The sequence below is a fragment of the Protopterus annectens genome, chromosome 1.part2, assembly GCF_019279795.1.
Source record: "Protopterus annectens isolate FY-2018-M chromosome 1.part2, PAN1.0, whole genome shotgun sequence".
Taxonomy (NCBI): domain Eukaryota; kingdom Metazoa; phylum Chordata; order Ceratodontiformes; family Protopteridae; genus Protopterus; species Protopterus annectens.
The window spans coordinates 396,136,321-396,163,061 of record NC_056727.1 but is presented as its reverse complement, the minus strand read 5'-3'; the positions used below and the strand labels follow the sequence as shown (position 1 = coordinate 396,163,061).

Below are 26,741 nucleotides of genomic sequence, written 5' to 3'. Positions count from 1 at the left end.
CCTGACATTTCTTGGTTTGATTGGACATAGACCATCCTGAAAAACTGTTTAAATTCCATATTAGTCACTGTCATTTTGTAATGCAGATTACTTGGCTGCATGACTATGCATCAGTGAAAGTATTATTGGAACTAATAACAACAGGAAAAAATAAGTGAAATGACACACCACTGAATTCAGTAAAAACTGAAAAAGAGCATGTTTTGCTCATCCTTTGATAGTTCATGCTTATATATTGCCTGCATTTCTAAATTTATTAACGCCAAGATTGCACAACTGTCAGGATACTTAACCACAATGTTCTGAAACCTGACTCTTTACAATGGCCAGGTTTTAACAAAACAGGGAGTTAACAAAATAAATCAGGAGGCTTCCCTTTTGACGAAACGCTTTTAGTCAGACAATGTATATCCCAATTTCTTTATTACATGTTATATGTAGATTGTAGCCACCCAGCAGTGTGAACATTGGTTCCAGCTGATTGTCACTGTTGCTTTGACCCATGTGCAAAAATGGAGGGGGGCTGTGGATGGATGGATGGATAAATGGATGGGGTAAATCAGGGACATTTCTGAAATATGATGCAGAAATAGATGCTGCTCTAGTGGGGTACACTCTTATTGTGGCTTGCAAATATTTATTATAATTATCATGGCAGTCAACACAAAGTGTCTACAATTTGAAAGAGCCTACTTATAGATTCATATGCCTTCTTTTCTATTGTTGAAATAAGGTGCTATAACACTGTCTACTGCTTCAACAGAAGCAAGAGATGTCATTCATTCATTCATTCTACTAGTTTGGATAAAATACTGCCAGCTATAAAACCTCATACAGAGTCACTTCTAATGCAACTTTTGTCATGAACATTGTCTTCAATGACATCTTTTTGTTTTGGAATAACAAGTAAGGCACTTTACACACCAGGGCTTTCAATTCTAAAATCCTTATACCATATGTATCAGCAACCAGCAAAAGGTGTTTTTCTTCAAAGACATTTTATGTTTGCATAATTGTTTTTTTCAAATGGAGGCAACATCAGTTTTGGCATCATAAGGTTTATTTTCCAAAAAGGAGTATTGTTTCTTTGGAGACTTTAAATGAAAAACTGTTTTAAGGAAGGCCTTAACAGTGTTTTAAGAGCTGGAAGACAAGCAGATATTACTGAGATGTCAATTTTGGTGAATGAATAAGCCATATTTGTATCAAATAAATTATTTAAGTAATGCAATAACATTGGAAAAGGCAATGCAAAAGGTCCAGACCATGTTGCATATTGTAGCTAACAAATCACTCCCACTTTTGAATTTAAGATTTTCTTACATTAGGCCTCTTGACTTCCTTTAAGATATTCCAAACCTGAAAGGAAATGGAACTGCTGTTAGATATCAAGACTACATTCTCTAGGCTGGTAAGATTCAGAGTTTTCAGACTGTGACTTAAGGCCTTGCCTTTTTGTCATATTGATAGTGACTCGTCGAAAAGTAATGGCTGCGGAAGAAAACAAATTAGGTTCAGTAGCAGGGAATGCCATGGCTGTATTGTCCATTTGTTCTATCTTTGTCTTGTTTTGCTTTGAGCATTATCCCCTGAATTGGACAAAATTGAGGGAGAAGATCTATCAAGGCTTGAGCCCACGAGGAGGAGAATTGATCTATCTTCCCAAATGTCTTCTATGGACAGAGGAGGTAAGACATTTTTACCTGATTTTTATGATACACAGCAATAGTTGCTACATCATGTTCAGAGTAAAATTTTGGGGGTGATGGAAGTTAAAATATTAGAAGTTGACCATACCACATTCTACCTGTTTAATTTATTTATTGCTCTTGAAAGTGTTCTTTCTGAGATGTATGGATTTTGCTGCATGTCAAGGAACATGGATTTCTTATTAAAGAATTTAGTACCTTTAAAGATATGGGTGTAACACTTATGGGTGATAGATTTGTGGATGACAGATTTGTGGGCAAGCTTGAAGAGGAGGAAACAAGAGAGAAAAATTTAGTAACAGCTACTTTGACTGCATTTGAGACGTAAAATACAGATATGGGAAGAGCATAGGAACCCATTTTTTTAGAAAGTTACTTAAATAAAACTTAAGTAAATTCCAAAGATATAAAAATTTTGAAAGCCATGGTTAAACTCCACCTACACTTGACCAGTTAACATAATGAATAATTTCTCACAGTTCCTTTGTTAATGAAGTTAAGACACATAAATATAGGCAATTGCATAACCTATAAATATGCATATGTACTAATTGTATACAGTTCTTAATGTAAACAAAAATCTTGCTGTAGTTGTTTTAATTGTCAGTATTTCCTACAGCATGTATATGCTTGGTCTGTGCCCAGTCAACTTGCATCCACAGCTTCTCATGCCAATGGACTGCAAGGAGCAGATGTCAGTTACAATGTGCATCATGGATGCACTTAAGAGAGGCAAATTTTGCTACAAGCAACCTCAGTGGCACTGTCTGACCTTCACATCCACTAGTTGATTGTGAGTGTCAGTCATTTCAGGGGAAAGTCATGGAGTAAAGGTGGTGCCCCACCCCTTATAATTCTCTTCCATAATGGATATAGTTACCATCACCAGGGAGCAGGTCTTTAATGCCCTCTCAAAGGCAAAAAATACAGTCTCCATGGGACCTGATAACATCCCTGGCTGAATTCTACATTAACTCAGGCATGAGCTCTCAGCTCCATTAGGCACCCTATTCAACCAAAGCCTGAGCACCAGCTTCATCCCAGCTGAATGGAGGACAGCCACTGTCATCCCTGTACACAAAGGTGGAGCGTCCACTGTCCTAGGCAATTATAGGTCCATCAGCCTAACTAGCCTGATCTGCAAGGCCATGGAATGCATTATCATGGACTTTATAAACAAGGACATTGGCAACCTCCAAACACTTGACCTCACGCAGTCTAGTTTTGTCAAAGGGAGATCATGCCTGCTAAACTTGGTTGATGTCTTCGAAACAGTCACCAAAGCCATGGACGAGGGGAAGACTGTGCACACCGCTTACCTTGACCTAGCCAAAGCCTTCGACACTATTCCCTACTTGGGCATAATAGATAAACTCTCCTAGCTAGGAATCAACCTGTATGTTACCAGATGGGTAGCTAATCAGCTCACTGACAGAAACCACTGAGTCAAAATAGGGGAAGCCACCTCTAGTAGTAGACCTGTGATGAGTGGTGTACCCAAGGATCAATCTTGGGGCCTCTGCTGTTTGGGATATACTTTTCTGAGGTGCAAGCCAAAACCAGTAGTCTGTGGCTGACCAAGTTTGCAGATGACTGCAAGTGGAGTGCTATCTGAAATTCCCCTAGTGATTTGAACATCCTCCAAGAGGGCCTTACCCAAACTAATGACTGGTGTGAGAAGCATGGCCTCAAACTGAATGCCAAAAAATGCATCATTATCCCCTTTGGGGAAAATGGCATCCTCGCTAATTATTGCATTAATAACAAAGTAGTAAGCATGCAATCAGGGTGATAACAACCTGACTTTTGACCACCACTTGGCCTCCATTGTACAGAAGGCTTTCTACATGGCCCACCTCATAAATAAGGAAGGGTATTTCATCCAGGAACTAGGAGGTCATAACATCTCTGTACTCTACCCTTATCAGACCCATTATCGAGTACAATGCCCCCTTCGGCATGTATCTTGCCAAGCACATGCAGCAGCTAGAGAGACCACAGAGGTTCCTGACCAGGAAAATCCAGGCTCTCAAACACCTACCCTATACAGATAGGCTAAAAGCCCTGTCCCTTTACTCAGTCTCATACAGACTGCTCAGAGGTGACCTGTCTCTGGCATACAAGGCCATCTCAGACCCAGCCTTGATGGAGTTGCTGCATATCTGAAAGTCAGACTCCACTGGTGCAACCCACATGCAAGGCCTTAACCTGATCTGTGACATTAATAGAACTTGTTGGTGGGATCGATTTGCATCCCAAAGACTTCCCGATCTGTGGAAAAGGCTCCCTCTCCATGTCAAGCAGAGTACCTCTTTAACCATCTTTAAGAGGAACCTGGACGACTAGATGGGAAACAGAAAATACACCCCCTAGGATCCCAACTGTCTCCATGCTGGACAGGGCAAGCAGGTGCTGACTTTCGGAGAACATGTGCCAAATTCTTGGTTAAGCTTATAAGGGCCTCTGAGCCAAAAGGCTAGTATCATCTTATGAACCTATGAACTTGCTGCTTTATCTGGTTTATATTATGCCCTGTTTCTTTCTTAATATTGTTTTATACTGAAGCTACTTCTGTTTCTTTAGTTTACAGTAGTGCTTGTTATCTATCTCGTTATTCAGATTGTATTGCATTACATGATCTATTTAACAACTACATGATTTTGACTATTGTGTTTGTTTGCAGGCCATATAAGTCTATTAACTATCTCATTTCTCTGTGCTTTGTTTCACTAGTGCCCATGTTAACTGCATTGTTAAATAAATGGCAGGCTTATGTTCTGATCAGCAGTTTTGTAAGTTTTTGCATGAAAATTAATGTCATCCTGAGGGTTTTGAATGAAATGAATTTAATTTATGATGCAGAAACTGAAAATGAGGCAGGGTGGGAGGACAAAGTGATCAGCTACACAAAAGAGACTGTAAGGGTTTAGTAGAATAGCCCAAAGAGACAAAAGCATGTTGCATTAGTCAGTGTTTGCTGAATTTTGTTATTTGCTAGTAATTACAGGTGTGGGGTACATTCTTTATTCTTTGCCTATTTCTAAGTGGTACAGTGTGAAATATTCTCTGCTAAAAACCTCAGCTTTGGTCATGCTAAGAACTTGCTGTATTCAACTGGACGTGGAAAATAAAATTAAGTAATTTATTCTTTTTTTCAATAAAATACAGTATTTAAATTGATTCTAACTGTGTGTTGCAGGAATATTAACCGAACTGGAAGTTAATCAGTGTTTGCTGAATTTTGTTATTTGCTAGTAATTACAGGTGTGGGGGTAGCCACATTCTTTGATTTCCTGTCCTTGCCTATTTAAGTGGTACAGTGTGAAATATTTTCTGCTTAAAACCTCAGCTTTGGCGGCTAAGAACTTGCTGTATTCAACTGGACGTATAAGAGAATTTAAGTACCTTTATCTGCACTTTTTTTCAAAAAAATACAGTATTTAAATTAATTCTAACTGTGTGTTGCAGGAATATTAACTGAACTGGAAGTTAGTCAGTGTTTGCTGAATTTTGTTATTTGCTAGTAATTACAGGTGTGGGGTAGCCACATTCTTTGATTTCCTGTCCTTGCCTATTTAAGTGGTACAGTGTGAAATATTTTCTTCTTAAAACCTCAGCTTTGGCCGGCTAAGAACTTGCTGTATTCAACTGGACGTATAAGAGAATTTAAGTACCTTTATCTGCACTTTCTTTTCAAAAAAATACAGTATTTAAATTGATTCTAACTGTGTGTTGCAGGAATATTAACTGAACTGGAAGTTAGTCAGTGTTTGCTGAATTTTGTTATTTGCTAGTAATTACAGGTGTGGGGTAGCCACATTCTTTGATTTCCTGTCCTTGCCTATTTAAGTGGTACAGTGTGAAATATTTTCTGCTTAAAACCTCAGCTTTGGCCGGCTAAGAACTTGCTGTATTCAACTGGACGATAAGAGAATTTAAGTACCTTTATCTGCACTTTTTTTCAAAAATACAGTATTTAAATTGATTCTAACTGTGTGTTGCAGGAATATTAACTGAACTGGAAGTTAGTCAGTGTTTGCTGAATTTTGTTATTTGCTAGTAATTACAGGTGTGGGGGTAGCCACATTCTTTGATTTCCTGTCCTTGCCTATTTAAGTGGTACAGTGTGAAATATTTTCTGCTTAAAAACCTCAGCTTTGGCTGGCTAAGAACTTGTTGTATTCAACTGGACGTATAAGAGAATTTAAGTACCTTTATCTGCACTTTTTTAAAAAAATACAGTATTTAAATTGATTCTAACTGTGTGTTGCAGGAATATTAACTGAACTGGAAGTTAGTCAGTGTTTGCTGAATTTTGTTATTTGCTAGTAATTACAGGTGTGGGGGTAGCCACATTCTTTGATTTCCTGTCCTTGCCTATTTAAGTGGTACAGTGTGAAATATTTTCTGCTTAAAAACCTCAGCTTTGGTCGGCTAAGAACTTGTATTCAACTGGACGTATAAGAGAATTTAAGTACCTTTATCTGCACTTTTTTTTTCAAAAAATACAGTATTTAAATTGATTCTAACTGTGTGTTGCAGGAATATTAACTGAACTGGAAGTTTTGATTCTGCTCTTCAGTTAGTCCCACCCACCCTTCCTGTTTTTGTTTTGGTGTTAATCTTAGTGGCCTTGAAACTGCCCGCCCCTCTTGTAAATTTGTGTTTGGATACTCCTTCTGGGCCCATCTCATTTGCTCACTCAACTGAGTGCAGTGAGATCATATTCTGATTTCAGGCACTCCTACTGTGTACAAAGAGAGCATCTGGGAAACAGAAAAAAGCTTGTTTCTTGCCTTTCCTGTTAAGTGGTATAGACTATTTGTAGGCTTCTGAGCCCCCAAGCCCTTCTGTGTTGGAGGGAAGCCTTCTAGCTTAGTTTTTTTCTTATAACTAGCCAGTTTTCTAGTTTCAGCACTCAAATCTGTTTCTTTGATCTCAGCACTTGTTCAGAAAAAAAAAATAATCTGCTTTTACTGTACTTGTGTTTCTACCTACTTTATTTTACTTTTGCATCATCTTAAAAGTACTCAGTTGTATTTATTACTGCTTGGTGTAACTCATTCTAAGCCTTTTGGTTTAAACACTTGGGCTTCGGACCAGTTTTGCACTGAGAGGGTTTGTGGTCTGCACTGTAGTGGTAGAACAGGTAGCTTACATCCTTCTAGGTTGGGAACTGCTGATTGAGGGCTCAGTGTCTGTTATTCTAAAAGTGTATTAATTCTGGTTTAAGCACTTGGGCTTTCAGGCCAGTTATTTTATATTAAGAGGGTTCGTGGTCTGCACAGAGGCTGGACTCTGCCCTTCTGTGCTGGGAATTTCTGGTTAAAGGCTTATAGTGCATGCATATCTGAACTGCTTCTTACTGAAGTTGGTGCGCCTTGTTTGCTGTGGCATAGACTGGATTCGGGCCTGCTGGATCTAGCTTTGTTTGTGTAACTTGAGCACTAATCCAGGCATTCTCTAAAGTACTCAATTTTATTTATTACTGCTTGGTAGTAACTTGATTAAAGTGTAGCTATCATTCTTTTGGATTAAGCACTTGGGCTTCAGACCAGTTGTTTTACATTAGGAAGGTTTGTGGCATGCACTGTGGTGGCAGGACAGGTAGCTTTCATCCTTCTAAGTTGGGAACTTGCTGATTGAGAGCCCAGTGTCTGTTATTCTTAAAGTGTATTAGTTCTGGTTTAGGCACTTGGGCTTCAGGCCAGTTATTTTACATTAAGAAGGTTCGTGGTCTGCACTCTTGTGGAAGAAGAGGCTGGACTCTGCCCTTCTAAGCTGGGAATTTCTGGTTAAAGGTTTATAGTGCCTGAATATTTGAACTGTATCTTACTGAAATTGGTACACCTTGTTTGCTGTAGCATAGACTAGATCCAGGCCTGCTGAATCTAGCTTTGTTTATATGCTTGTTGTTTGTTTGCTTGTTATTTCCCTGGAACGCTAATTCCACCTAATACGCAGCTTCTCAGCACTTCTGTGGATCACTAGTGATATCTGCATTGCTTACTGAACTTATTTCCTTGTTTCACTTGAAAGAAAGTTACTGTTTGTCGTTTTTGCATTTAAGTTACCTGTAACACATTGCACTTAAGTTACCTGGCACTTGCACGCTAAAGCAATTATATAAGTCAACAATAAAATTAAAAGCACTACACCCTCACTCCCCACTGGCCCTTGTTTTCAATTATTAAGGAATTCCCAATATTATTCTAGCATGTCCATAGGTCAGTTGTCAATCTCCTCTCTGGTCCAGCTGGTGAATCTGGGAATCTTGAGGCAATGTTACAACTGCCTCATGTACACAGACAACCCTCTCCTCCTCCCAACAAATTCCAAAACATGTGACAGATGCAACCATATAGCCAAACTGGAGGCTAAGCTCTCTCAACTCAGTACTGGCATAACCAGTCAGGAGGAGAAGGACACCACACTCATTACAATTCCAGTCTCACATAGACCTACCACGACAGCAAACCAAACACATAATCACACAAAAACATACTTGGAGGCTCTAAATAAAGATCTGCCTAAGCAGCAGAGACCTCCAAAGCAGACACCCAAGCAACCGCTACCCCAAAACAAAACACGTGCAATACATATCTCACAAAGCCAGTGTGCCGAACAGTCACAGCCCTCAAGACTAAACAACACACCTGATACACTTGTAATAGGTGACTCTATTGTCAGGCACACTGATGTCCCACTCACCAGGCTGAACAAGGAGAGGGTCACGGTGAGCAGCCTGTCAGGCGCTAGGATCCGCCACATAACACAAGCACTCAGGTCACTCCAAGGCAAGTACAAATATGACTCAGTCATTGTCCATGCTGGTGTGAATGACCTGAGACGTACCTCCCTGGACTACATGAAAGGAGACATAAAGGAGCTCTCTGAGCATGTAGCCCAGGCCAGTATGACCCTGACCTTGAGTAGCATCTTACCCTCACCAAGAATGATGCCACAATATGAAGACAAGATGATCCATTTCAACAATTGGCTTAAGTACTGGTGTCATTCAAATGGGATCCAATGCCTGTCAGCTTGGGATGATATGCTCGACAAGCCACGATGCTTCGCTAGGGATGGCTTGCACCTGTCACCCCTGGGCTTTGGATATTGGCAAAGGCTCTTGCTACCCCATAGTGCCTTTTTAGGCAAGGCTCAAAAGACAAACCCACCTCCATAGGTATCACAAGGGATAAGAAACTAAGAGTAATGCTACTCAATGCCAGAAGTCTAAACCTCAAGATGCACACTCGAAACTCTCCTTAGCATGGAGAACATCGATATCTGTGCAGTAACAGAAACCTGGTTCAGGGCTCCTGAGAGCACCCCAGCACTACCAGGTTATACCTCATACCATTGTTTTTGGACCCAAAACTTGGACCAAACCACAAAAGGAGGGGAGTATCGATATTCATCAAAGATACCCACACCTCCAGGTTGGTGGCAAAGCATGAAGCATCAGAGACTATCCATGTGCAACTAACAGTGGGTAAAACTGCCTTCCAGTTTATAGCCTGCTACAGACCACCCTCCCAAACCCAGGAACCCCACTGCCTTTCTGAGAACATTGGAAAATATGAAGGTCTCTCCAAACACCATTATATTGGGCGACTTCAACTACCCAAACATAGACTGGGAGCATTACTCTAGCTCCAACACCCTAGCCCAAAGGTTCCTAGAATTTATAAACTCAAATGCTATGGAACAACTTGTTACCACTCCCACAAGAGGGGAAAACATACTGGACCTGATCATCACCAACATGGGGACTCTATGCTCCAGACCAGAAGTGTATCCCTCACTGGTAAGATCAGACCATAAACTAATCTCACTGGATATTCACATCCCGACCCCACCCCCTGCCCAGAAAACCACAGTGAAAAACTTCTCTAAAGCAAATTTCACACTCCTCAAAACTGAGGTGGAATCCTTCAAAGCCCCTGGGCCTGTGGAAAATACGTCCCAGACTGCAGAATCCTTTATAAATGCATTCTATGAACACCTTCAGGAGTGCATGGATCATGCGATCCCAAATAAAACCAAGACCCAATCCTCCAAAGGTAGACGTCCTGTCTGGTGGACCCCAGCCATAAACAAACTATACAATAGAAGGAGGAAGCTACTAAATGATAGAGCAAAATCCCAAAAAGGGAAGGCATCACTGATCAGTATTAGCAAAAAACTACGGGCACTCATAAAATTGTCTAAGGCCAGCTTCGAGAGAAAAATTACACAGGACACTAAGGATAATCACAAGACTTTCTTTAGTTATGTTAGGAACCTGGGTGGTAATTCCCAGATATGCTCAGAATTAGTCCAAAATGACAAAAAATACACTGAACCCACAGACATTGCCAACATCCTAGCTGACAGGTTCAGCGCAAACTTCTCCCCCCCCTCACCAAAAGGGCAAATATCTATCCCAGCAGAGTGCTGCCCCCTGACATCTCAGATGCTCAGGTAAGAGCCACCCTCTCCAAAGCAAAAAACACAGCATCAATGGGACCAGACGGTGTCCCGGGCTGCGTCCTACATGAACTCCAAGAAGAGCTAAACCCAAACATAAAACTACTGTTCAATCTTAGCCTTACTACAGGATATGTGCCCAAAGAGTGGCGTACAGCAACAGTGGTCCCTCTCCATAAAGGTGGTGCCTCAACGGATCCTGGAAACTATCGCCCCATAAGCCTGACTAGCTTGGTCTGCAAAGCTATGGAAAGGATCATCATGGACCTCATAGATAAAGATATTGGGGACCTACAGACACTGGATCCTACCCAGTTCGGCTTTGTTAAGGGCAGATCCAGCCTCTTAAACCTGGTTGATTGACGAGGGGAAGGTGGTTCACACAGCCTACCTGGACCTCGCAAAAGCCTTCGATACAATACCCCACTCGGGCATTATAGATATACTCACCAGCTTAAATATAAACCCCTATGTCACTAGATGGATTGCAAACTGGCTCAAGGACAGAACCCACATGGTTAGAATTGCTGGAGCCATGTCAGACTCCAAACCAGTTACAAGTGGTGTCCCACAAGGCTCAGTCCTGGGACCTCTCTTGTTCGGTATATATTTCTCGGAGGTACAGGCCAACACAGAAGGACTGTGGCTGACCAAGTTCGCAGATGACTGCAAACTGGGCGCCATAATTGACTCTCCAGCCGACGCAAGCACCCTCCAAAAGGGCCTCATAGAAACAGACAACTGGTGCCAGAGCCATGGCCACAAGCTAAATGCCAAAAAGTGTATAGTCATCCCCTTTGGCAAAAACAAAGTGCCCACAAATTACCACATAGGTGGTAATCCATTAAGTACAGAAGAAGTAATTAGGGAACTGGGGACCCAAGTTGATAGCAAGCTCTCATTTGACAACCACATGGCCAAAGTGGTTAGAAAAACATTTTATATAGCCTACCTAATCATGAAGGGATTCACATCTAGATCAGGGGAGGTCATCGTGCCTCTTTACTCATCCCTCATCAGGCCCATAATTGAGTACAATGCCCCTTTTGGGATGTACCTTACCAGACACCTGCAGCAACTGGAAAGACCCCAAAAGTACCTCACCAAGAGGATCAAAGGGCTCAAACAGATGCCATATGCTGCCCGGTTAAAGAAACTCCAGCTCTACTCAGTGGCATACCGCCTGTTCAGAGGCGATCTGTGCCTGACGTATAAAGCCATGTCCAACCCGGAATTAATGGACATGCTGCACCTCAGAAAATCCAAATCCCATCGAGCTACACGCTCGAGAGACTTGAACCTCAGCACTGAAATAAATAGGACATGCTGGAGGGACAGATTCATAACTCAGAGACTCCCTTCAGTCTGGAATAAAATCCCAGTCCAGGTTAGGCAGAGTCCCTCATTGACTCTCTTCAAGAGGAATCTTGATGAGTGGATGGGAGATCGTAGGTTTACCCCGGGTATCACTTCTGTGTCACTGTTAGACAGAGGCACAGTATACTAACCTCGAAAAAGGGCATAGCAAAATAAATTTAAAATGGGTGGCGAAAGCCAAACACATTCTGGCTAGGCTTATAAATGCCCTAGGGCAGATAGCCTAGTATGAACCTATGAACCTATGAGCTTGGAAAGTTATGATGAAGAAATCTATGTGGAGTATATGCTAATTTATATTCTTTTTGTTCCTGTACACACATATTACTAAAACACCATTTTTTGTAGTAAAGTATTTCAGAGACCATTTCTAAGTGTTTCCCACACACACTGCAACATGAGATATTTTTTAGTTGTGCTTGTTAGTTTTCTGTGAAGGTCATGCTCAATCATTTATTGTAGAATTACTTGCCAGTGGAAAATAAAATGAACTAATGAATTCTTTCATTTTCTATAAATATTACATGCCGTGGTATAATTTTAATTAATCAAGGCACTGAGTGGAAGGATGAATACACATGGTTAAACAGAAACTAAAACGGAAGTGAAAAATTATTAGTAAAATCAAACAGAAGCAAAGATATATCTACATGAGAAACAACAGGAAACTCATTAAATTAATTGCATTTGCCTTTGCACCTTAATGGAAAATGCAGCTAATCATGGATATTGCAATGACTTAAAAGGACTGACTCATGCATTTTTTTCTTTGTTCCCAACATGCAAGCCAGTGAGTGTAATTCTAAATTACCAGACACCACTACGATATTATCTGATAGAGTTTAGTAGCTGAAACACACAGCCTGGACAAGTAGGCCCAAAGTTATGATATTTATGTCATGAACAATTTAGCCTTTGTGTTACATTTTGTTAACTCTATTATTTCATACAAAGGTGAAAAGTGTTACTCACTCTTTTCTACTTCAGGTTTTAGCCTTTTGTTTTTGATGAGGATTTTTCTTTTGAGGTCATTAGGTGACGGCAGTGGTGTACCTGGTTCCAGCTGCAACATTGAACAAGACTATTAAAAATAAATTTTTGCAAAAACAGCAGGTCATATTTTTCTCTCGTTTTAAAATATATATAACTGCTTTTTTATCGACATAAAAAGTTTTTGTAGAAAGTCATTTTAAATGTTCTTACACCTTGTCTGGGTGTTTATATTTTAGAATTAAAACTCCTGAGCAATGCCTATATTGTACATGCAGCCATCAGTCTGCATCTTATGCAAGAGCGGAATAGCAGTTAATCGGCCTTATGTAACATACACAAGGTATTTACACTCTTTTTGCAAGTAGCATGACTATAACTGAGCAGTTTATAGAAATCATACATTGCAGGAAATTATTATTTTATTTGACAGGTGTTAGCTATGTTTTACTGTAAAGGATCATCTGAGCAGTGAAAGAGTAATAGATTTGGCAAACAAAAGGTGAAACCTATCCCAAATTATTGTCAGACTTCAGAATTTGCTCATCTCAAACTTAAATAGCAACTCTCTTAACTATCACATTAGGTTAATTATAAAAATGTCCTTCTCACAGTTCTTTTACTCTCTTGCATAATTGGATCATCAGTCTCTAATCTCACTGTTTTTCCCTCTTAGCCAAGGATATACCTTTTGATATTACACTGTCATCTACACCAACTACAATATATCTACCATTGCATTCTTCTCTTAAACACTGTATACCCCTCTATATCACTTCTCACCTACCTTCTCCTACTAATTTGCGGTCTCAGACCTATCTCTCCCTTCCTTGATAGACACCCCACAATACTCTGCTTCCTCTCCTTTAAAACCTATGCCATTACTAACCACCATTACCATGGCAACCTCTTAACTACAACTCTAGAAGCATATTTGTCTAGTCTTTCTTCCTCCTCTCATTTCTCATCTAGGTGAACTATGGCATATACTCAAAACATATCTCAAGTACAGCAAATACAAAACTCAAGCAACCTCATACAGTGATCATTTTGTTATTACTACATTTCCTGACATAACTATGTATATTATATTTCTTGTTGATTCTACATAACATGGTCATTACTACTCTCACTAGAGCAGTTCCTGATATAACTGTGTATCTGATGTCTAATTTATCACACAGAACATTGTCTTTAGGTAGGCACTACTTCTGCTACTGCCATTGTGTGTGTACATTTGAATTTAACTTATCTGTCAGATAATTGTACTCACTGACAAATCTTGTTTGTACATCCTGCTGTGTATGTATGTGTGTGTACATATACATACATATATATATATATATATATATATATATATATATATATATATATATATATACACACATACACATTGCTGGACAAATTTAGTTTTGTTTTTATTATTATTTCACAATATAACTCAATATGAGCATATGAAATAGGTTCATAGGTAGGTACTAGGCTATTGGCCTTAGGGCCTATATAAGCCTAGCCAAAAAGGTACCCTGGCTTTGAGAAACAATATAATTCATGTTATATGAGAAAATGTTCTCATACAATGTTCTAATATTTTGTGAATGACCCTTTAGCCATTATCAAGCATTTAACTCGAGGCATAAAACAAACAAGTTCACGTCAATGTTCAGTCATAGAAGCACTGCACGCCCAAGCTGAAATGAGTTATTCAGTCAGTTGCTGCTTGTTTGTTAGGTCCTTTTCTTCATCTCTGACTTCAGAATAGCCCACAAGGTCTCTATTGGATTCATATCTGAGCTGTTACCTGGCCATGGTAACACTTTAATTCCATGGACCTCAAGGAAACCTGTCACTTGTCAACCTTTGTGACGTGGGGCACCATAACGCATGAAGATGAAGTCCCCTTGTCCTGGTAAACCCCTTCTTCTTTGCCCAGTCACACAGCTGAGGGAGGAGACAGTGCTGTAGTACGGTTCTGTGCTGTTCCTGCTTCATGTTTCCCTGAATAATGTAGCACCAACCTATTCCAAAGACTCTCATAATGCTCCACACCATCCCTTGAATGGGATGCTTGACGTGCTGAATGATACAATCGCCCTTCATCTGCTCTCCAGATTGTCATCTGACATATTGTATTTGCTGATCCAAACACTGTATTATGATCTTGTCACTAAAAACAACCCATTCCCAATCTTCTTCTGAAGAGTTTTGAAACTCTTTCACCCAGTTGAGTCTCTTTGCTTTCATTTGGTTGAACAATTTTTGGTTCTTCAGAGGTCTGCAATCTTGAAGTCCAGTGTCCAGAAGTCTCCGTCGAACAGTTCTGGAACTCATTGTAACACCCTGTTGTTTCAGCATCCCCTGCAGCTGTCTACTGGATGCCTTGCAATTTTTACAGCATTCTCTGATTAGAAATGATTCATCCTGAGGAGTTGTGGGCCTTCTGCGACCACATCTGCCAAAACATCTAGGCAACAATCCTTCACCTGCATTCACTTTCTTCCAAATTCAGCTGACAGACTGCTGACTAACTATGAACTTCTTGGCAGTTTCTCATCCATGAACACCTTTGAACAGAATCTCAACTTTTGCACACTTTTGTGGCATTAAGTCAGCCAATTTACCCATTTTAAGACTATGGAGCTTCGTCATTATGACGTAATTTCTTTTTAAGTAGGTAAGTAACATGTAGTAATTTTGTGCTAAACAGATTTTTCTTAAAGAATTAGCAAACTGAAATGATTTTATGAATTTCTGAAAAAGCCAGATGGAAAATTGCTAAAGAAACTATGAAATGTCTATTATTTGTTGATATTTCTTTTAATTTGGCCAACACTATATATATATATATATATATATATATATATATATATATATATATATATATATATATATATATATATGTATATGTATATATATATATATATATATATATAGGTCTGCTTCATATGACCTAAATTTAATTTGACTGAAATTCATATGACTGAGACCAAAACACTGAAAGTCCAAAAGACAGAAACCCATTTTACTGAAACTCATAACACTGACAAATTAAAGTAAAAGGTATATGCCCTTTTCCCCACTGTAGTACAATCCTGGAGTTAGTATATATAGCTAGGGGGTGTGTGGTGGTTATTAATAAAAGTGCTGACTAATAAAAGTCCAAGGATGGATCCTTGTGATACTCCAGTAGGTACTAGTAAATATGTGGAGAAAGCTCAGTGTCATTTGACACTTGCTTGTGTGCATTTGTTGAAGTAGCTGGTAGTCTAGTTTAGAGAAGAAGTAGAGAAGCCTAGGGAGTGATGAGCCTGCAGATGAGATTAGTTTGTTTTCATTTCCCTCATGGTAAATAGGGCTATGGAAGGACAGTAAGACATTGGTGGTGCTATAGCTGGTGTGGAAGCCATGTTGTATGCATGAGAGAAGGTTACTAGACTGGAAGTACTGAAGAACCTGACTGTAGATGCACATTTCCAGGATTTTAAACAGAGGTGAAAAGACTGCGGTAGGGTAGATTTGATATTGAAGTGTAAGTGCCACAATGGTAGAATAAAGGATTGTTTCTATACTGGTGTGGCAGTGGCTTCAGATATCGAATGATTGATATGTATGGAAGCTGAAGAGAGAAGAGAAGCAGCTAGTTTTAGGTACTTTTGTGATACATTGTCAGCGGCTAGAGTGGTTGCCTGAAGCTTGTTAAGTTTTTTGAATAGTTTTAGTTGATGCTGGTTGTAAAGCAAAGGGTATGGGAGTGGATGAATTATGAACTGAGAAGGGAGGAGACTGTGTTAAATGTTGTTTTGTTAGAGCAGCTACTGTGTCTTTGAGGTGAGAGATAAATGTGCTTGCTACATTACAATTGATTGGAGAGACTGGGCTGAGATCATTTTTCTGGTTTTATGAGGTTGCTGTTGAAGGACCAGAAGGACTTAGGGATGGAATTACGTGAATCTTCTAGACAGGTATAGTAGTTTATTTTGCTATCTCTGATAAATTTTTTAGACGGATTGTAAATCTGTTAATATGACTGGTATACAGGCAGGGTTCAATGCATATGCCATGTTTTCTGGACTTTATACCTCTGTTACACTACTTGTTTAGTTTCCAGTTTTAGCCAAGATATAGGGTTAGATCTACAGCCAATTGTTCTAGAAGAAGCAAGTGAATTAACTATTGTAAGAAAAACAGAGCTAAATTAAGCTACTGCTTCATTCAGTGGCGGATGCTTGAGTCGTGACCGCCACGTTTGATAGGGAAAGTATGAGGGAGTTAGGGTCAAAGTTTTTAATATTTCTAATACATTTAAGGTTTGTAAATTTGTGTATATTGTTGCATGGATGATTACCAAAGACTGGATGATAGTCACTTAAAGTGTGGTGTTATGTCTGGGGTACTAGTAAAAATCCAGTCAAGTGTAATCCAGTTGCTAGTTATTTTATGGAATCTGGTAGGACATGTTATTAGCTGAGTAAACCTAAACAAGTTGATTGTAGTAGCACAGCACTATCTTTAGAGGCATTCCAGTCATTGTTAAAATCATCTGGAATAAGGGCTTCTTGGGCTATGTTAGATGCAAGCTGGGGGAGAATGTCTTCATTTATAGAGCATTTGCTGTTTGGGAGAATATAAAGAGATACTAAGCATAGAGATTTATTTTAGTTAAGACAATTAACTGACTAACATTTCTGCATTAGAAAAAGTGGGTAACTTGTGTGGGTATGGGGTGACATTTAGGCGGGTTGAGTATAGTAATGCTACACCACCTCCTTTTTGCTTGTGCGGTCATAACAAATTATGCTGTCTATTGTCTTTAATGTGCGGCTTTAGCTAGGGTTCAATGATGGCTGTAATGTCAGGACAGAGTGAGGCTCCCAGGCATAGACGTCAGTGATCATATTGCATATGCTACAGATGTAGATACTGAAAAATGAAAGTGCAGAATTTGTGGAATGAGGCATGCCAGAGGGTTGATGATGAGAGGAGTTGGCTGTTATATTTGTGGGACCAGGAATGGGGTGAATGCTTCTTGAAATTTGAAATGTATTTCCACAGATGATTTGACGCACCAGTTTGACACAGGAAGATTTATAAAATATAGTACTAAATATTTCACTCAGCTTTAATTGGATTAGGCATTGCTGTCCTTGGGCAATGATGTGTATAACTTGGTAGTTAAGAGTAGATTGATTTTTTTTTTCTAAGATGAATCTTGTGCTGATTGAATAGGGTGAAAGCAGTAGTAGCATACCTCTCAACCTTTTAGAGCAAGAAGAGAATAGTTTGTTTATACATCTGCTGAGTGAGAGGTGGGAAGGCTAGAAGAATGTGTTATCTCTTGTTGTGGTGGCTTGTTGGGAGGTTTTTTTTTGTTGTTGTTGATCTGTTTGCTCTCCTTTTATTTTCCTGGCTGCTGCCTTGCTGAAAGGGAGGCAGTTTAGGCTTGAAGTTGCAGTGAAGTGAAGCTTTGCTTCAGGTGCATTGTGAGCCTCTGGTATGCAGTACAGACACACTAACAGAAACAGATGCTCCCAGGTTGCTATGGTAATGGAGACAGAGTGACGATAATGCTTAATGGCTCTAGGGAGCTTCCGAGATGATTCTCGCCAATGTTTTTGGTTTAAAAAAAAAAAAAAAATATATATATATATATATATATATATATATATATATATATATATATATATATATATAAAATAAATGGGCGGTTTTAAACCACATGTACACATATTGATGGTCTCCCAACACTTCGTTTATCTGATTAAGTTGATTCTTGATTAAAAAAAAAATAATAAGCGCAATTTTATATTTAAAATTTATTTTGGTCCAAACACATTAAGGATTTAGATAAGAGTGGAAGTCTGAGTTATTGTGAAAGACTAAGAGCACATGGTCTTGTGCAGAACCCTTTGCAGTGGTCTGGGAGATGAGCTTGCTCGAATGTGTTGGGCATATGGGGGATAGCGGATTCTAGGGGTGTTTGAGGTTGCCAGGAAGTGCTAGACAGTCATCAGATTTCCTTTGTGGAAACATCTATGGGGAATGGAAGGTGTGTTGAGTGGTTCACTGGCAGAGTGGCCACCACATGAAACAGGCTGGTAAAATGGAACAGGACAAATACTGGTTTGGATATTTTAAGAACAGCCTGGAACCACATGAACTAGTGAATGGTATTCTGGCAAAACTGCATGGGTACTGTTGCCAGTGCTTGAATTACTGATATGTGTGTATGCAAGGATGGAAATATACTTATAACAAGTAAGAAACTAGAAGGGTCTCAAAAGTCTACGGACTGTACAAACATGCTTGGAAGGAGCTAATAATAAGAATAAGCATTACAGCTTGTGGTCTCTCAAATAACTAAACAGCCAAAAAAAAAAAAAAAAATATATATATATATATATATATATATATATATATAAAATCATCATATAAGATGAAGCAGTCTGCTGAATTTAGATTTTAAAGACAGTATTTAATAACATGGGCTTATGTATAATAATACTACTGGCTTAACTTGTCATAAATGAAATATACTACACTGAACATCAAGGGGAAGCATAATGATTTTCTTATATAATTAAATATGCATAACAAGTCATGTAATTCCTTTAACTTGAATTGTAGTTTTTGTAACCCATCTTGATCATATATATTACTTAAGTGGTTACCAAGGTAACTAATGTTTATACATGACATCAAACTGACAAAGTTGTTCAAGAGAAACAATAGAAGCCTGAACTTGAAATGTCACAGAATGTATCAATCATATTCTGAACAAATAGTATTAAATTGACAATAGACACTCAAGTTTAATAACATGGGCTTGTGTATAATAACACTACTATTTTAACTTGTCATAAATGACATACAGTATATTGAACATCAAGGGGAAGCATGATGATTTTCTCATATAAGTAAATGTGCATATCAAGTCATATAATTGTTTTAACTTGAATTGTGGTTTTGTAACCTATCTTGACCACACATAATACTTAAGCTGTTACCAAGGTAACTATTTTATACATGACATCAAACTGACGATCACATTCTGAACAAATAGTATTAAATTGAAAATAATCACTCAGTTTAACCTTTGCTGATTACACAAAATAGAATGTTACCATTTAAATCTAAAAACTTTCAGTATATGCCATAAAATGGCAATTTATGAATATGGAAAGGGAACTTGTAATCATTAATCACAATAAGTGAATCTGTTGTTTTTAACCTATAATTTCACTCATTTTATAATAAGAAATGAGAGATATAAAAATCCTTATGTGTAGGAAATGGGGGAAGAGGGATGCACTGATAATTAAAATGCACTAACTTTCATCAATGTTCACATAAAACAAACTTGATGCTTTAAGTAAGTTAGCAACAAACAAAGTAATTACTTAAATGCTGGCAAACAATGAAATATAATTTCTGATATATCCAGTAAAATACATTGTATTATAAACACTAGGTATACATATTATTACCATCTATTTATATTAAGTAATAAGTTTTGAAAGACTTCATCAATAAGGGTGAATATGTTAAATAACTGTGTGCTACAATCTTTTACTGAGGTTTTATATATGATGCATCCTACTTTATTATGATTTAATTACTTGTCATCTATCTTTCATGCAAAACCAATTGCTTATACAATAAGTAGACATTTATATTGTATTAGAATTCTGTTTAATTTACAACAGTACTATAGCTGTTCAAAATTATATAAATATTGCTTATTCCCGTTACAAATTTTCTCCGTATGATAATTTAATTTATGGAGCTCAGATGTTCTGGATTGTCAAGGTATGAGTGATAATCTGATGGACTTAGGTTTATCCATCAGATTAGGAATGATTTTCATTCCATAGCTTGTGTGGATCTTAGTTTTGTTAACATTTATTAATTTAAATTTATTTCACAAAAACATTTTTAGTATGCCTAACCAAAACATTACTTTATTGATAAACACTCAAAGTATAAAACTGATAATTTCCTTTAAAAGCTCAAACATGTACTTTATAGTTATCAGAGAAAAATGTTAGTCAGAATAAAACAAAAAAAGCATAGTCTAAATAACATAAGATGGATTTAACTTCATCTTTAAATACCAATGGATTAAACAATCCTAGCAAGAGATCAAATCTACTGAAATATTTAAAATTGAACAAAGCATAAATTGTCTTCCTTCGAGAAAGTCATTTCAAAACAAATGACAGTAACAAATGGAATCCTAAGGAATGTATGATATTGGCACAATTCACATATAAGACAAAGACAAAAGGGGTAACAAATTTATGGAAAACAAATGTGATTAACCCAGAAATCATTTATAAGTATGAAGATAAAGAAGGCCTTATGGCATTAGTAATAGTTAAATATAATAACAGAATATGGACTCTAGCCAATCTATACTGGTTCCCAGACATTGAAACAGGAACTGTCAAAAAACACTTGGATTTAATTTCCAATAATTATAAAGGCAACTTAATATTAGGAAGAGATTTTAACTGTATATTTGATATTTTTGAAACTACAAATAAAAGACTGCTGCGTACATCTGCTGTATCAAAAGATTTAAACAAGTGGGTAGAATCATTTCATCTTGTAGATACTTTCAAATTTAAAGAAGATAAATATTTGTTGTTTTCCCATCAAGATCGCAGATTTGGTACCCAAACTAGAATAGATAAAATATTTGCTGCCCATGACTTACACTCTAAAAATCATTAATTTCTCAATCACTCCCTGCCCCTTTTCAGACCACAGTTCATTGATACTAAAGCTTCAAAATGGATACAAACCATTAATCTTTAACTCCATAATTCCAGCATATATAACTAAAATTAAACAGTTCAAACCCTGGTTATTATCTGAATTACAGTTCTTCTTAGATATTAATTACACCACAGAGATAAATAAAATAATGCATTGGGACTCATTAAAAGCTTACATATATGGTAAAATCCTAACTTGGTATAAAAAAATAGAGAATGGGATTCTGAATTATTAGATCTACAATCCAAACATTTGTCAGTAAAAGCTGAAAAAAATCAAAATCATTTGGAGATGAAAAAGAAAGTAGAAGTATTAAACAATAAATACAACAAAATTCTAATACATAAAACTAGTTTAGCTTTAGAAAAACAAAAAATTAATACCTTGGCCACTTCTCCCAAATATCTACATAATTTATCCACAAGAATCAAAATACAATCAAAAGCTAATAACATTAAAAATATCTTCCATGAAAAGAAATGGAAAAATATCTCGGATATGTGACATTCTTGATGCCTATATAAATCATTATATGGAACATTTCCAAAAAGAAAATATACATATCGATCAATTAAATCTAGATGAAAAATGTTCTAATATAAAAAAAAATAAAAAACAGAAAAATTAAAACTTGATCTGCAAGAACCCACATCCTAGAAAAAAATTAGATGCAAAAAAAGAGGGTAAAAATCATAAAGCTCCATGTATAAATGGCATAATTATGGAATATATGGAATATATAAACTTTTTTCCTTCAAAGATACTATCCCTCTTCCATAAAACTCTATTAGAAATTAAGTCACAAGGTTTAATACCACCCTCTTGGAGATATTCCTTAATCACACCAATCCTAAAGGAAAAAAAAAATCCCCAAACCTCTGTACCTCATATAGACCTATATCATTATTAAATAATGACTATAAGATATTTATGACAGTATTAACTAAAATAATGAAATGCCACTAGAATACATAATGATTAAACTGGATTTATATATCATAGACACACACATGACATTATTAAAAGGATAATTTCTCTTATAGATTATGTTAATAAAGAAAATAAAGAAACACTCATAATTGGCTTACATATAGAGAAAGCCTTTGATTCCCTAAATTGGGACTATTCAAAATGCTAATGCTATTTGAAATATATATATATATATATATATATATATATATATATATATATATATATATATATATATATTCATATAAAATTTAGCATATGTCAAGTTAGGTCCTTTTACCTTTGAATCTATACATATAACAAAAGGCACTGAACAAGGATATCCCATGTCACCGATTCTATTTGCTCTGGCTATTGAAATATTGGTAGATTCAATTCGTAACAGTATAAAAATCAAAGGAACAGATGTTTATGAACAATACAATTCTAAAGTAATGCTATTTGCTGATGACATATTACTAACATTATCTAATACAAAAGAGACATTAGAAGAATTAGATAAATTAATTGACAAATTTCACATGACCTCAAGACACCATTTCAATAAATCAAAATCAAAATTTTTATTTTTAAATAAAAAAAGAACTGCAGACTAAGGGTGATCACATCATAGGGAAAGAAGAATCTACCTTAAAATATCTAGAAATTGAGTTATGCAAGGATAATAATGAATTAGTCTCAAAAGACTACAATAATATTATCAATACAATTGAAATCTCTGTGGAAAAATGGAACAAAATAATATTAACATTTGAAGATAGACTATAGTTAATAAAAATGGTTTTACTGCCCAAGATCCTATATATAGCCTTGGCAATACAACTGTTACCAGAAAGAAATATACTTAAAGAAATAAATGCATGCCTAATAAAATTTTTATGGGTTCCCAAAAGAAACAGAATACCTTTAATATATCATATCAGACCATGGAAACAGGGAGGATTAAACTTTCCTGATATAGAAACATATATAAAAGCATCAATATCTAAAACAATCTCAGACTGGATAAGTCCAAATTACTCTGCAAATTGTTAAGAATTACTAACTGTAATATCAATAAATGAATTTGATTTACAAAAAAAAGTAACAGATAATTTGCCATGGCACATGGTATTTATTTATTTATTTTACATTTGTTGACCGGAATAGTCCGACTGGATACATCTCCATTTTCAGTGGAGGCCCAGGGAGAAAAGCTCCAAGATAATAATACACATCGAACATTTAGTAAATGCTAGTTTTAAGCAATACCAACATTTAGCACATATAGTACTTATTATAAAATACTTTACAAAACATAACATTATTTTCAAAGTTAAACATACATAACATTACATTCAGGTTTAAGACACACTGAGCAGCAGATATACAATTGACACTTCCTGAAATGGAGTGGTAGAAAAAAGTTAGAAGTAGTTGAAGGTAAGGCACCTAAGAAAGAGAGAGGTCACACTATGCATTAGTATGCAATATAACATAACTAAATCCACTAAAACTCGTATGATTAATTATTACATTGACTCATTTATGAAAATTATTAATGCAAATAAAGATTTAAAAATCTGATTTGATCTTTTAACACCATTTATAGTCGCACAGAACTTTCCACATAAAATATATAGAGAAATTATTAATTCCTGGGAACAGAAATGATTTGTTTGTTGGCTCCAATGTATCAAAGAACTGAAAGTTTTAGATGTGCAAGTAATAAAAACAACTTCTTCTTTTGGCTTTTCCCGGTTAGGGGTCACCACAGTATCACCTGTCCGCTCATGATTGGCAGTGGAGTTTTACAGTGTTGAGTTGCCAGTCCGGCGCCCAACCTTCCACAGTAGGCACACACACACATGCACTCATGCCTATGGCCAATTTAGAGTGTCCAATCCACCTACAGCTTTTGGGATGTGGGAGGAAACCAGAGCACCCGGAGGAAACCCACGCTACCACAGGGAGGACATGCAGACTCCGCACAGAGGGCACCCCAGCCGAGAATCGAACCGGAGAACCTCTTGCTGTGAGGTGACAACACTAACCTCTGCACCACCGTGGCCACCCTTATGCAAGTAATAAAAACAACATACAAAATTCCACAACAGGACTGGCTAACTTTACACAGTATTCTGTCATATTCGCAAGATTTAGAAGAATAATTAACAAGTCTGCATTTAAAGAAATGCCTAAATTTACGAAATACATATATGAAGTCGTATATAATGACTCTGACATGGGAAACAGTATTTCAAAATTTTACAAAATATTGATAAACTATAAAACAGCACCCAAAACCTCATATTGGAAATATATAACAAAAAGACACTCAATACAGTTAACTGAAGATAGTAAAACAAATATCTTATTATCAATAAAATATATATCCTTTACACAATACTGGAAAGTTTTTAACTGGAAATGCTTGCACAGAGCATTCTTATCCCCAGATAGAATCAGTAAAATTAGTTTTTTCCATAAAAAGAATATGTTGGAGATGTGAGCAAGTACACAATGCAGATTGGAACCACATTGTCTTTGACTGTGTTAAAATTAAGCCATTTTGGAATGGTATTAATAACTTTCTACAAGCTTTATTTAATGGATCATTTTATTTAACTAAAGGTCTTGTATTATTAAATGTGAATGAAGGTCCTCATTTGAATAGGTCAAACGTATCTAGTATGGACTATACTTGCAATTTCAAGGAAGTGTATAACAAGAAGATAGAATACAAACACAATACCAACTTTGGAAGACTTCTACAGCCTACTGAAGACCACAGCATTATTGGAAATTAAAATTAAATAACTAAGAATTTATCCAAAGCCATTTATCAACAACCCTTGGGGAAAAGTCTTATTGATTGACACTATACAATAATTGATGAGACAGTCTGATAATGGATTGGACATACTTATAAACTAACTGTATACATTAAGATCTGTTATAGTGTCAGGCTAATGTAAATAGTGTACATAGTTATTTAAGATGTTATGTATAAATACGATGAAATTCATTCAAATGCATTTGAAAAAATAAAAACAAAAAAAATATTGATTATATCTCTGATAATATATGGTGGTTAGAAATAATATCCTGCTGCCAAAACAGAGAGAATCATAGAATGAGATAAGGAGTAGTAATGTGCAGGAGGGAAAATTAAGGAAAGGAAAAGGAGAGAGTTGATTATTATTAGAAAGATGAGACTGTTATGCAAGGACACTAGTAGGAAGTGTTGGCTGAAGAGGTAAAAAACATAGATGAGCAGTAGGGTATCATTAAAATGAGAGCTTCTTTTGATGTTAGGCTATCACTACCTACTAAGATATGAAGGTGTTAGTGAATTCACAGTGAGAAAGGTATAGCTAAAGTAAGTAAGTGGTCATGCATCTCTTTTGAGGGTTGTGCATGAACATTTCCAGGTTTTAGATAGATATCTTTTTAGATTGGCCTTGAAATTGGAAATGTTGCTTGTATGTTCAAGGGATGAGGGATTAGAGTTCCGGAAGTGGGCTACATAGCTGGAATAGAGAGAGGTTTCTGCTGATAGGTGTGATTTGTAGGTAGTGAGGAGCATTTTGAAACATAACTCCTCCAACTATAACTAGGGAGCATGTAGTGATTGCGCTTTCTAAAGCCAAGAATACAGCCTCAATCGACCTCATGAACTGTTTAAAATAAGACTTATCAGGATACCTGGAGTCACTTTTAACTACAGTCTTAAAATAGCCTTTATGCCACTAGAATGGAGGACTGCAATAGTTCTCCTTCTTCATAAGGGAGGACCTTCAACAGATTCTGGAAACTACGGACTCATTAGTCTGACTAGTCTTATTTGCAAAGCCATGGAAAAAATGATCATGGATATTGTCAACAAAGACATAGGAAACCTCCCAGCACCAGATCTGTCCTAGTTTGGCTTTGTCAAAGGAAGGTAATGCTTATTAAATCTAGTGGACTTGTTTGAAAAAGTAACTAAGGCAACAGATGAGGGGAAAAAGGTTAATACTGCCTACCTAGATCTGGCTAAACAATTTGTGATGATACCCCACTTGGGCATTGTCAACAAACTTAGAGAACTAGGGATAAACCCCTTTATAACATGCTGGATACCTATCTGGCTCACAGGTAGAACCCAGGAGGTTAGGATTGTTAAGAAAACCTCTGTAAAGAGGCCAGTCACCAATGGAGTCCTTCTGGACTCTGTGCTGGGCCCACTCCTCTTTGACATTTTCTCCTTGGAGGTCAAAGCCAATGTCAAAGGCCTCTGGCTGACCAAGTTCATAGATGATTGCAAACTGGGGGCAGTCATTGAATCCATCCAATCCCTTCATGAAGGTCTAACACACAGAGAAATGCTTGGTGCCAAAGCCATGCCTTAAAATGCAATGCCAAGAAATAAATTATATTACCTTTTGCAAAGTTGGCTACCCTGGGTTACTACATCATCAA

At 37.0% G+C, this 26,741-nt stretch overlaps 1 protein-coding gene across 1 annotated transcript in view; it reads right to left on the bottom strand.

Annotated features, from left to right (window-relative positions):
• The window catches only part of PLCB4 (phospholipase C beta 4), a 1,792,792-nt gene that overhangs the window by 905,640 nt on the left and 860,411 nt on the right, over positions 1–26,741 (bottom strand). The window contains exon 16 of the mRNA XM_044056592.1: positions 12,534–12,624. Coding sequence (XP_043912527.1) covers positions 12,534–12,624 — 91 coding nt within the window. The remainder of the gene's footprint in view (positions 1–12,533; positions 12,625–26,741) is intronic.